Raw genomic sequence first — 12,016 nt, 5'->3', positions numbered from 1 at the left:
CAGAGGTATTTGGAGGGTATCCCAGAATGCCTGTTCAGCCACTCTGCTCATCGTTCAAAACTGAGGCAGGGCAGTAGCGGTTGACCTGCCCTTTAACTCCCGGGAATTTTTAAAACTCCCAGCTTCCTGTTTGCTCAAGGTGCTCTGTGGGATAGCTGCCCATAATGCACCACTCCCAACACCACTGCAAATGCTGCAAATGTGGCCACACTGCAGCGCTGGTAGCTGTCAGTGTGGCCACACTCCAGCGCTGTCCCTGCACAGCTGTATGAAGACAACTGTATCTCCCAGCACTGCACACCTGCAAGTGTAGCCAAGCCCTCAGAGACTAACAGATTTATTTGGGCATAAGCTTTCAGATGTATGGAGTGAAAAATACAGTAAGCAGAAAGCAGGTATAAGTATACAGCACATAAAAAGATGGGAGTTGGCTTACCAAGTGTGTGTGGCGGGTCAGTGCTAACTAGGCTAATTCAGTTAGGGTGGTTGTTGGCCATTCCCAACAGTTGACAAGAAGGGGTGAATATCAATGGAGGGGAAATTACTCTTTGTTGTGCTAATGAGGCCAATTCACTCAAAGAGGATTTGGCCCATTCCTGGCAGTTGACAAGATGGTGTGAGTATTAACAGAGGGAAAACTATTTTTTGTAGTGACCCAGCCACTCTCTGTCTTTATTCAGGCTGAATTTGATGGTATCAAGTTTGCAAATTAATTCCAGTTCTGCAGTTTCTCACTGAAGTCTGTTTTTTAAGTTTTTATGTTGTTGTTGAAGAATGACAACTTTTAAGTCTGTTATTGAGTGTCCAGGGAGATTGAAGTGCTCTCCTCCTGGTTTTTGAATGTTATAATTCTTGAGGTCTGTTTTATGTCCATTTATTCTTCTGCGTAGAGACTGTCTGGTTTGGCCAACGTATATGGCAGAGGGGCATTGCTGGCATATATCACATTGGTAGATGTGCAGGTGAACGAGCTCTTGATGGTGTGGCTGATGTGGTTGGGTCATATGATGGTGTGAGTGGAATAGATATGTGTACAGAGTTGGCAACGGGGTTTGATGCTGGGCTTGGTTCCTGGGTTAGTGTTTCTGTAGTGTGGTGTGCAGTTGCTGGTGAGTATTTGCTTCAGGTTGGGGGGGCTGTCTGTAAGCGAGGACTGGCCTGTCGCCCAAGGTCTGTGAGAGGGGGGATCGTCCTTCAGGATAGGTTGTAGATCCTTGATGATGTGCTGGGGAGATTTTATCTGGGGGCTGTAGGTAATGGCTATGGTGTTCTGTTACTTTCTTTCTTCTCTGTAGTAGGTACTTTCACCTTCTTGTCACTATCTTATACCTGCTTACTGTATTTTCCACTCCATGCATCTGATGAAGTGGGTTATAACCCGTAAATGCTTATGTGCAAAGAAATTGGTTCGTCTCTAAAGTGCCACAAAGACTGCTCTCTTTTTGGGTGGGTGGGAGGGAGGCATACAGAGAAACAAGTGACACTGAGTATGCACAGAGTACTGGCAAATGAAAAAAATAAACAGCGAGGAAGAAGACATCCTTTTCCCTAACTTTTATGCAAATAATATACAAAGTTAATGATATCTGCCATCATACATGTAACTTCTTGTTTTTCTTCCATCTTCAGGAAACTAAGTGTAAAAGCCATAACCAACCCTCGTTACCTAGATAACGTGGGCAACCCAGCAGTAAATGGACTGTATGATTTGTGTTTGGGACCACCTGATGCCAAAGAAGTGTGTACTACTTGTATGCAAGACTTCAACAACTGCCCAGGACACCTAGGCCACATAGATCTGCCACTGACTGTTTACAATCCTCTATTTTTTGATGTACGTATATACTGTTGAGAATTTGTTAATGTTGTCAACTAATCTTCACTGGCTAGTAGTCAAAGGTCTTTCATAGCTAGTGATCTTGGAAGAATATTAAGGATTCAGTAGGTAGTGATACAGAAAAATCCTCTGGTGAAATGTCGTCTATCAAAAATAATTTTAAACATATATTCACTGTAATAGTCAAATGATTCCTCCCTCTCTTTCCGACTTGCTATTGCCATACCTTCACTTACAATGATAAACATCTGTAGTAAGACTAGCCAAACTTTTTTTCACTTCATAGAAGAAACTGTAGGAAAATGAGGAGCCAAGGGTCACACCCTACCTTGCAGTAGAAATGTCTTCACCCACTCTCCTTGCTTAGCCAGGGAACAGGTAGAGAAGATTAATATAGTAGAACTAATTTATGATGGAATGAAATTTCAGCATAAGCAGAATGAAAGTTTCACTATAAGAGGAGTAAAAGTCCATTGAAATGTACTTAAACCATTCAGACCTTCACTCCAATTCACTGTAACAAATTCACTGCAAGCAAATGCCATTTTCTATGATTAAGGCTAAGACTTAGTCATGGATATTTTTAGTAAAAGTCAAGGACAGGTCATGGGCAATAAATAAAATTTCACAGCCCCATGATCTGTCCATGACTTGAACTATATACATCTGACAAAATCTGGAGGGCTCCGGGGACGCCTGCAGGGGTTGGGGGGTGGGGCACTCTGGGGTGTGTGCTGGAGGATGGGAGGAGGAGGGGTTTCCGGGGCATCCACTGGTGCTCTGGAGAGGTTGGAACAAAGGCTCCGAAGCACCCACTGGTGCTCTGGGGGTGGGGTGGGGGACAGGGGGTGGGGTGGTTGCTGGCTCTCCGGGGGGAGGGACTCCAGGGTGCCTGCTGCTGCTCCAGGTGGTGCTGGGGGACAGAAGGCTCCAGGGCACCTGCTGGTGGGGATGGACGGGACTCTGAAGTGCCCACTGGTGCTCAGGTGTGTGTGTGTGGCGGGGGCGGGAGGGCAGACCTGAGGTCAGTTTCACCTGCCAGCTGCAGGGAGGTCCTGGAAAGTTGCAGAATCCATGACCTCTGTGACAGTCTCGCAGCCTTATTTATGAAGTATTGAGAACATAATACTTGAATGGTACCATTTACTGTAAGATCTGCCTTAGTTAAACGCAAATTGATGAGAAAGCATTGTGAATGAAACAAATGAGTAATAATACTTCAGTTTAGCATTTAATTTATATTGCTTATTATCCAAAGATCTCAAAGGGCTTTACAGACACTAAGGGCTTGTCTACACTTGGAAATTTATTTAAATAAGTATTGTGGAGTAAGAGTAATCACACAGGGACTGATACCAAATCAACTAGTCCAAAATTCTGGAATAGGTGTTTAGGTAAATATCCAAGTGAAGGAAAGCCCTAAGAGCTACATCTTGCAATATTCTGAGTGCCTGAGGAGAGATGCTGAACTGCTGCAACTCCTGTTGATTTCAGCAGAGCTTGAGGGCACTCCATGTGTGCCTGATCCTGGGAAGTGCTGTCCATGGCCGAAGTCTCACATCTTTGAATTAGCTGCAGCATTTTACAGAATCAGTGGGTGGCTATTTTCCCCAAACTAACTTTTATGAATATTAAAAGGTCCTTTACTTTGAACCTTACTAGCTGTTTTGAAGCAGGATGCTACCTCTTGATGTCTCTTTCTCTTTGGTCAGGGCATAGAGTCTCAGATGCCATGATGAGGGGTATAGTATATGAACCTGAATAGAAATAAAATGAAACCGTTCTGCTGCTGTCCGGGATGTCGAGGGAGAGCTGGCGCTTATGAGTGGGCTCAGGGTCTCAAGGAAACACTTCACTGTTTGAAAGCTAGAGACTTTCTGTATTGTTGACAAGTAACTTCAGTCTTCCAAATAACACTGGCATTTTCCTTAAAACGAGTCAGCTTCCCTCCAGTAGTTCTGTTTTCCACACCATTAAATCTTCCAGACTAATTTTTGTTTTCTTTTCAGAAATTATACCTTCTGATCCGAGGTTCATGTTTAAACTGTCACTTGCTGACCTGTACTCGAGCTGTGGTTCACCTATTGCTTAGCCAGCTGAAGGTCTTGGAGAAGGGGTTGCTTCATGCAGTCTGTGATCTTGAGGCCATCCTGAATAGGGTAGGTTTCCTCCTGTTTGAGTTTGCAGCATTGTAAAGGTGTGATGATGCTAATTTCCTCTTTCTCTGTCTTTCAGTTTTTGGATGAAAACCCAGATGCATCTGGTTTGGACATTGAAGAGGAGTTAAATCGTCATGTGAATGAAATACTACAAAATAATCAACTAGGAGATCAGTGCTCACATGTGAGTAGAATAAGTGATCTTTCTTGGAATCTCAGGCTTGGCATGTGTGTACCTCTTTAAATAAGTAGCTTGGTCAGGTATCTTCCAGATTTTATCCCAAAGTTGTGAATTCAGCTGTTTTAGAGGGAGAAAAGGTGACTTGTGTCCAAGTGTTTATAGGTTTCAGAGTTACAGCCGTGTTAGTCTATATCTGCAAAAAGAACAGGAGTACTTGTGGCACCTTAGAGACTAACAAATTTATTTGAGCATAAGTTTTCGTGGGCTACAGCCCACTTCTTCGGATGCATAGAATTCTATGTGGGCTGTAGCCCACAAAAGCTTATGCTCAAATAAATTTGTTAGTCTCTAAGGTGCCACAAGTACTGCTGTTCTTTTTGCAAGTGTTTATAGTGGCGCTGCCATTGGATCCATAAGCTTAGCACCACCCCAAAAGAGAGTTGTTTGTGGGTGTGTGTCCTTTTGTATGTACGTGTGAAGGGAAATAATTTGATAGTGCTTTGAGAATAATTATGTAAATAAGACAGCATCAAAGAGTCCTGTGGCACCTTATAGACTAACAGACATATTGGAGCATGAGATTTCGTGGGTGAATACCCACTTCATTGGATGCATGTGAGTATTCACCCATGAATTGGAGCATGAGATTTCGTGGGTGAATACCCACTTCATTGGATGCATGTAAGTATTCACCCATGAAAGCTCATGCTCCAATAAGGTGCCACAGGACTCTTTGCTGCTTTTACAGATCCAGACTAACACAGCTACCCCTCTGATACTTATGTAAATGAGATTAATCTAACAGTCATCAAAGCCATCTTGCAAATATTATGTACTTGAGGCTGTAGCAGGTCCTTTTTAAGAAGTCAAGAATATTTTGCATGTATCTAAATATCTTTGGATAGCCTGTGTGAACAAGCCACGGAATAGCTATAATGAGGTAAAGTAATTTGCCTACACTGTTTCTTGAGTTTGTCACTTGTTCCGTGTGAAAGGAATGTTGCTATAATGAAGCTCTTATGCATTCTTATGACAACAAAAATTCTTTGGCATGAAAAATCTGCAGTTTCTGAAGATTTACTGCCGCTTCACAAATTTTTCAGTTTTCTACACAATTAAAGCTTTCACTCAATTTGTAGCCTTTCTGATTGCGAAGACCCACTAGTGTAGTCTTTGGTTTAGAATTAAACAGTGAAACTAGCATAATGGAAATGTTGACACCCCACTACCTGTCAGCCTCAGTAGGGAGTGGGGTATAACTGCAAAGCCTTATTGTGACAGTTAAAATGCTAACACATTGTCTGTTTCTGAGGACTGAGATGTATTCTCCTACCAGTCCTAATTATAGGATACTTACAGGTGCCTTATCCTGCAATCTTGCTGCATGTCGGACTGCCATTGACAGCAGTGTAGGTTCTCACAGAACTTTTCTGTTCACATGACTTCATACGATCAGGTTACATAACATGGTAAAAACACCACTACTCTGTTTACACTAACGTTTCTGCATCAGCATAGCAGCGCTGGGACTAAGGCACTAAGGGGAGGACCTTTCAAAAGTCTAATGTCAACACTGCCTAAAGTCCTAGATTTAATTTCCTGGCCCATTCTCTAAGCCACCAGGTACCAGGAGCACTGTGAAGACAAGACACACGCACACAGTCCCAGTTAGGTGTCAGGCAGCGTCTTCCATCAGTCAGTCTGGCCAAAATGTATCCCAACGATTTATTCTCGTCTGAAAGATTGTTAGCCACATACAGGGTGGATTAAAAAAGCCTGGGGAATCTTTGGGTCTCTGGAGAAGTTGGGAGAATCACAGTTGAAGGGAAGATTAAGATGATTAAGGCCATGAATTTAAAGGATTAAGGCAAATTTAATTAACTGCTATTATTCAGCATTAGAAATAAAATTTGTTTTGTGTGTGTTCTTCTTAAATTGTAGCTTTGATTGTCACTTTGTCATTTTTAAAGTTTTGGGGTTTGTTTTATTTTTCGCCCTTCTAGGTAAAAAATGTGTGTGAGTGTAGGAGTAAACTGATTGCACAGTTTTGGAAACTGCATATGACTTCAAAAAGATGCCCAAACTGCAAGTAAGTATGACTGTGTGCAGAGAAAGCAAGTAGCCTTGTGGATTTATTTCTTGCAATGTAAATAGTTATTTGAATATCGCAAACTGGCTTTTGTTTTTTCTATTTTTCTTCAAGATCTAGAAGATCTCTGGTAAGGAAAGAGCACAATAGCAAGTTGACAGTAACCTATCCCACTGTGGTACAGCAGAAGTCTGGCAAAGAGGCCATCTTGGAGGAACCAGCAAGTAAAATATATTTTTGTTCTGTGCAAATAGTAGTATAATATTTGTATTTTTCAACTTACTTAAGGTCCACAGATCAACTGCAACGGGCACTTCAGCATGCTTGCAACTCAGGGGCACAGCCAGACCTAAAAGTTTCCTCCAGTTTTCTGTGCTTAACCAGCCCACCCTGCTGCAGAGATTTTCTGAGGAAAATTCTAGCTTTTTATTTCAAATATCTGACTTAAGTCAGCTCAATAATTTGGCTTTGCTTTCTGAGTTGCTGCTGATTTCAGGGAGAGAGCGGGCTGAGAAATCACAAGCATTCACCAACTGTAACTCAGTGATTCATCAATGTCTTGGAGATCTCTTCCTTCCATAGACAAGTCTTCTCTGGTCGTGACAAGCAGCATGTCCCAGGGATTTTATAAACAAACTAGGAAGAAAACATTAATCCCACAGAGAAAATAAACTTCTCTAATCATGGGAAGAGCAGTTTCCTATCTCTGTATGCACTGTACATCAGAGATGAACATCAAGGCAGAATGGTTTACAAGACAGAAGCTGGATTAAGCAGAGTGGAGCCCGCACCTGGAAATTTCACTCGTTAGTCAGTTTGGTGGGCTGCTGGTTGACCTCTTTGCATCTGCAATAAAGCAGCTTGTTGTCTCTCCGCATGTGAGGACCAGGGATGTAAAGTGACAGTGTTCAAGAGCTGACAATGGCCTCTGCTGTGTGTCTTTTCTCTACTCCTTAGGACCAAAGACACTGATAAAAGGATATCAGTGATACTGTTTTTGTGCTGTTTAAGCTGAAGAGACTGGTTCTCAGCCCTGATTAGCCTAGCATTGGACCTCCTGATATTTTTCTCACAGAGGAGGTCTATTATTGAAAGACTCATCCTCTGTCCAGGACCACACTGGTTTAAAATGGACTTGATGATTAACCCTTTCTTAGACACTAAAAGGATGTCAACAGACAGCTTATTCTACTGACTGGTGCTAAGACCCTGATTTAACTACCATGATAAAATAAGTGAAACTAACTTGACTTCCTTCCAAGGGGCTGTAATGTGGGTGGATGAGTGTCAAAACTCTGCATTGTTATTCTCTGCATGTTCAAGAGTGTGTGTTATTATGGGGTATTTTTTGCAATTCCCAACATTAAACATTTCCTTTGGGTGACTACTCAGATTTCACTCCTACAAGGCCATAGAGCACAACTTTGAGACCTCATTCTGGTCCATATGCCACTAGTTAAACCCCTGTGGATGATACTTTCTAGCCATTAAAGTAGCTGCTATCTTTAATCGAGTGAGTTTCCAAATTTGAGAGCTTTCTCTGATGAGATGCAGTATTGTACTTCTAGGTCAGACAAGTAGTCCTCAGATTCTTAATAGCATTCATTCTCAAAGCATATTCAAGAAATATGCTTCCTTCTATCAGCCATCAAAGGCCAGTTTTTAAGAGCCCAGACAATCTCATGGCAGATAAGTCTTATATCTGCTGTAACGAGGTGGGCTAGGTGGCCATATAAATTCACTAAATTCTACCTATTGGTCACCCAGTTGTTAGACAACGATATTTTTGGCAGAAGTTATCTCCAGGTTTTAGTGCCTTTGTAGGGGGAAGATAGAGGGCATCTAACTTGTCTTTGTTTCTGGATATACGTCTTTAAAGAACGATCTTGCCTTCCTTCCCAGGAGGCACACTACTGTAAAGATCTCATTGGATCTGATCTGTGGGCCTCAGTATGAAGAAGAATATGTAAGCTTACTGAAAATTTCCTCTTTTTGAGTAACAAGGTCCATGCCTCTGGCCCACCCTGGAGACAAAGGAATCAGTCATCCATAATAGAAAGAGAAATGGGCATCTTAAGACAGGTTTAATTTGTTTGGGGGAAATTATCCCTATGCTCAACAGTAGCAGAAAGTATTGTTTAATTTCTTCCCCCACTGTATAGTGTTAACAGTCTCTAGGAAATAAGATGGAATTCTGGCTGTAGGAGCTGTCACAATTGAAGGGACCTTTTGGAGCCAGGGCATTCATTCCCTTGCTGCCAGTGACTGACAGATCCTGGCTCTGTCCCAAAGCAGGCAAGCAGTTTGTAGCTCTGTTGTACCAGATCTGTGTATTTATTACTTGAAGAAAGAAAATCTTTCATGTGAAGTCAGATACATTTTCCCTTTGGTAAATTTTTCCTGTTTAACTAATCTGGACCTGTACACATCTCCTAATCTCTATATGTCAAACTTGGCTTTAATTGTTTCAGTTCTGTTAACTGTGACCAGCAGCAAGACTGTCATGTCATATGCATATGTTATTTTAATTTTACTTACTGGAGAAGCAGTTGGTTTACTTGACTTGATTTCCCCGGAACATAGGTTGCATTAATAAAGCGCTCTTGCAGATGACACCAAATGGTGCTCAGTCTTTTGTGTTTTCTGTTGATTTGCTCCTTTCGATTCCTTTAACTGGAAACAGCAGTTGACTTTTTCACAATTACTATCCAAAGGAGATATATCAAAATAATTTTTTTTCGCCCCTCAGTTATCGATGAGACTCAGTTGGGGAAAAGAGGGTACTTGACACCCATCACTGCCAAAGATCACATTGTGGCTCTGTGGAAGAATGAAGGTAACTATTGTTAGACCAAAGCTACTTCATATTTCTCAATGTTTATATGTTGTATCCCTATCCCCTACCTTTCATCTTTAACTTATCAGGGCAGATATTATCTCTTCACTTTGTTTGTACAGTGCCCAGCATAATAATCCAAATTGGGGATTAAATTAAAAATCTGTATCATAATACATATGCAGAAATAGGATTATACAGGCGAGCTAAATTCTGGTATTTCTTTGGTTTACAACCTAAATGTTCTCTAATTATAAGGTTGTTTTGTTTTGTTTTTGTATGGAATACAGGTCTAGTATATATTGTATACACAATGAGACCAAGTGGCGTGAGGGAGTGGAACATAATATCCTGTGAAACAACGTTGACATTTGCTCATATGGCTTTTTGGGGAGATGTGGAAAATCAGATAGGATATTGCTAAGTGATAGGTTAATTAGAAGTGTTTTCAGTTGGCCATTTGTAATAGAAAACCTCCTCCCTCTTATAGCAAATAATAGGAACCCAAGGACATGTGTATATAAAACAAAATCCTGAAAGTTGGTATAGCATAAGGGCAAGAAATAACAGACTAGTAAATAATTTAAGTTGTCATGTGTGATGGATGCCAATGGCATCATGCCATTGTATTTAGCATTTGGTCTTGATATTTAAACCAGTTAAATGCCATTAGTCCATCACCAAATGCAGTTGTGAGTTTGAATGCCTAGAGTACAGCAGACCTAATTCAAGTTTTGTGTTTTCTCTGATTATGCTACTTAGGTTTCTTTCTAAATCACCTCTTCTCTGGTCTGGAGGTTGGTGAGAATTCAGGATTCAGCCCTGATGTGTTCTTTCTAGATCTCCTTGTGGTTCCACCTTCAAGGTAACAAATCTTCTTGTGAAACTTTATAGAAATTAGTTATTAGCACATACTGTTTGCATAAGTCAGAAATGCAGACTCCTAGGGTATAGGTACTGCTCTGTTACACTGTTAGAAGAGCAATGTAATTCAGGAAAAATCGCAATAATAATAATTAAAGATGTCTTTCACCAAGTTCCTTGAAGGACTGAAATGCTATTTACAAGTAATGTTCCAAATTATTATAGTAACTCTATGATAATATGTACTTGTTTGTACCAGTGGAATTTCTTGTAAGTGGAGTGATCTTTTGGCATGACAATGTTGCCTGTAAAGGTTGCAAGGGAACTATTAGTTCACATTGCTATTTCTAATGCAACGAAGATGGCAGGGGGAAAGGCAGGAGGTTGTTTTTGTTGGCTTTATCCCTGTATAATGAGTATTACCTGCCTTAGGTATCGTCCTGTGAATCGTCTCGGAGACCAGATGTTTACAAATGGTCAAACTGTGAACTTGCAGGCTGTCATGAAAGATGTCCAATTAATAAGGAAGCTTCTGGCTTTCATGGCTCAAGAACAAAGTCAACCAATAAAGCTTGTAGAGAATGAAATCCAGAAGGTAAGAGCTGCTGCGTACCTGAGTATCCAAAGTGAAAAAATAATGTAAAATTCAAGAAGACTCTCATTAAAATTTCTGTAATAAAGATCATAGAGTGGGTCAGCAGGCCATTTATGACTGGAAAGGGTCTCTACCTGGCTGGGCTTGTGTGCTGTTGTCCCAAGGAAGCCTGCTGCAAGGGGAATGCATTTTGCTCACAGACTTCTATTGCTGATTTTTCCACATTTATTAGTAAAGTGAATGTTTGGTGTGTATGAAAGAATGGGCCACTAGTTCACTCGGTTGGTACTGCACAGACCATCAAAGTAGAAGTTTCTGCCATGCTGTTGTGAACATATGTCATTGCTGAGATGCAGGAAGTGGGATTACCACTGTGGGTAAGGGGCAGTTCAGCTTCTGAGGCTAAGCAGGTCCTGTTGTGGGTACGGCCCATTAGTAGCTAAGCCGGCATCAGCTAATTCACACAGGCTGCAAAATACCAGTTAGTTTAGGGGTGGGCAAACTTTTTGGCCCGGGGGCCACATTGGGGTTGCAAAACTGTTTGGAGGGCCAGGTAGGGAAGGCTGTGCCTCCCCAAACAGCCTGACCCCCACCTCCTATCTGCCCCCTCCCACTTCTCTCCCCCCTCAGAACACCTGACCCATCCAATCCCCCCTGCTTCTTGTCCCCTGATTGTCCCCTCCTGAGAGCCCTGCCCCCTGGGACCCCACCCCCATCCAATCCACCTGACTGCCCTGACCCCTATCCATACCCCCACCCCCAGACAGGCCCCCCGGGACTCCCATGCCTGTCCAACCCCCACTCTTCCCTGTCCTCTGACCCCCCACCCCAGAACCTCCACCCTATCCAACCCCCTGTCCCCTGACTCCCCTGCCCCCTAGCCACCCGCCTGTCCCTGACAACCCCACTCCCCCGGGACTCCCACAGCTATCCAACTGCCCCCTCTTGACTGCCCCTGGGACCGCCCTGCCCCTTATCCAGCCCCCCACTTCCCATCCCCTAACTATGCTCAGAGCAGCAGAATCTCGCTGCCTGGCTGGAGCCACTCATGCTGCCTGACAGGAGCAGCAGGCCAGAGCGCTGGCGGTGCAGCACGCTGAGGCTGTGGGGGACAGGGGGCACCAGAGGAGGGGACGGGGACTAGCCTCCCTGGCCAGGAGCTCAGGGGCCAGGCAGGATGGTTCCGCAGGCTGGATGTGGGCTGTCGTTTGCCCATCTCTGGATTAGTTGGTAACAATGTTCAGTCACTGCTGACCTAAACTATTTTCGCATGGGTGAACTAGAAGTGGAAAGCTCCATATCCAGTCACCAACCCTCTGAAACGTCCAGACCCATGTTGTTTCCCAGTTGGATCATATTGATGCTGGGGAAACCCTGTGTCGATGATTTCTGAATTTAACATGTGAGCCACTTTAGCTGCAACCATGGTATGCCCAGCACTTGCATAAGGGCCTT

At 42.8% G+C, this 12,016-nt stretch overlaps 1 protein-coding gene across 1 annotated transcript in view; it reads left to right on the top strand.

The window, feature by feature from the left end:
- Window positions 1-12,016, top strand: part of POLR1A (RNA polymerase I subunit A) — a 64,055-nt gene that overhangs the window by 4,876 nt on the left and 47,163 nt on the right. The window contains exons 2-9 of the mRNA XM_032771550.2: window positions 1,630-1,834; window positions 3,847-3,996; window positions 4,073-4,180; window positions 6,181-6,266; window positions 6,381-6,490; window positions 9,016-9,102; window positions 9,865-9,967; window positions 10,399-10,561. Of these exons, the coding sequence (XP_032627441.1) occupies window positions 1,630-1,834; window positions 3,847-3,996; window positions 4,073-4,180; window positions 6,181-6,266; window positions 6,381-6,490; window positions 9,016-9,102; window positions 9,865-9,967; window positions 10,399-10,561 (1,012 nt within the window). The remainder of the gene's footprint in view (window positions 1-1,629; window positions 1,835-3,846; window positions 3,997-4,072; window positions 4,181-6,180; window positions 6,267-6,380; window positions 6,491-9,015; window positions 9,103-9,864; window positions 9,968-10,398; window positions 10,562-12,016) is intronic.

This window comes from Chelonoidis abingdonii, chromosome 5, assembly GCF_003597395.2.
Source record: "Chelonoidis abingdonii isolate Lonesome George chromosome 5, CheloAbing_2.0, whole genome shotgun sequence".
Taxonomy (NCBI): Eukaryota; Metazoa; Chordata; order Testudines; family Testudinidae; genus Chelonoidis; species Chelonoidis abingdonii.
This window is presented reverse-complemented; position numbering and strand designations above follow the sequence as displayed.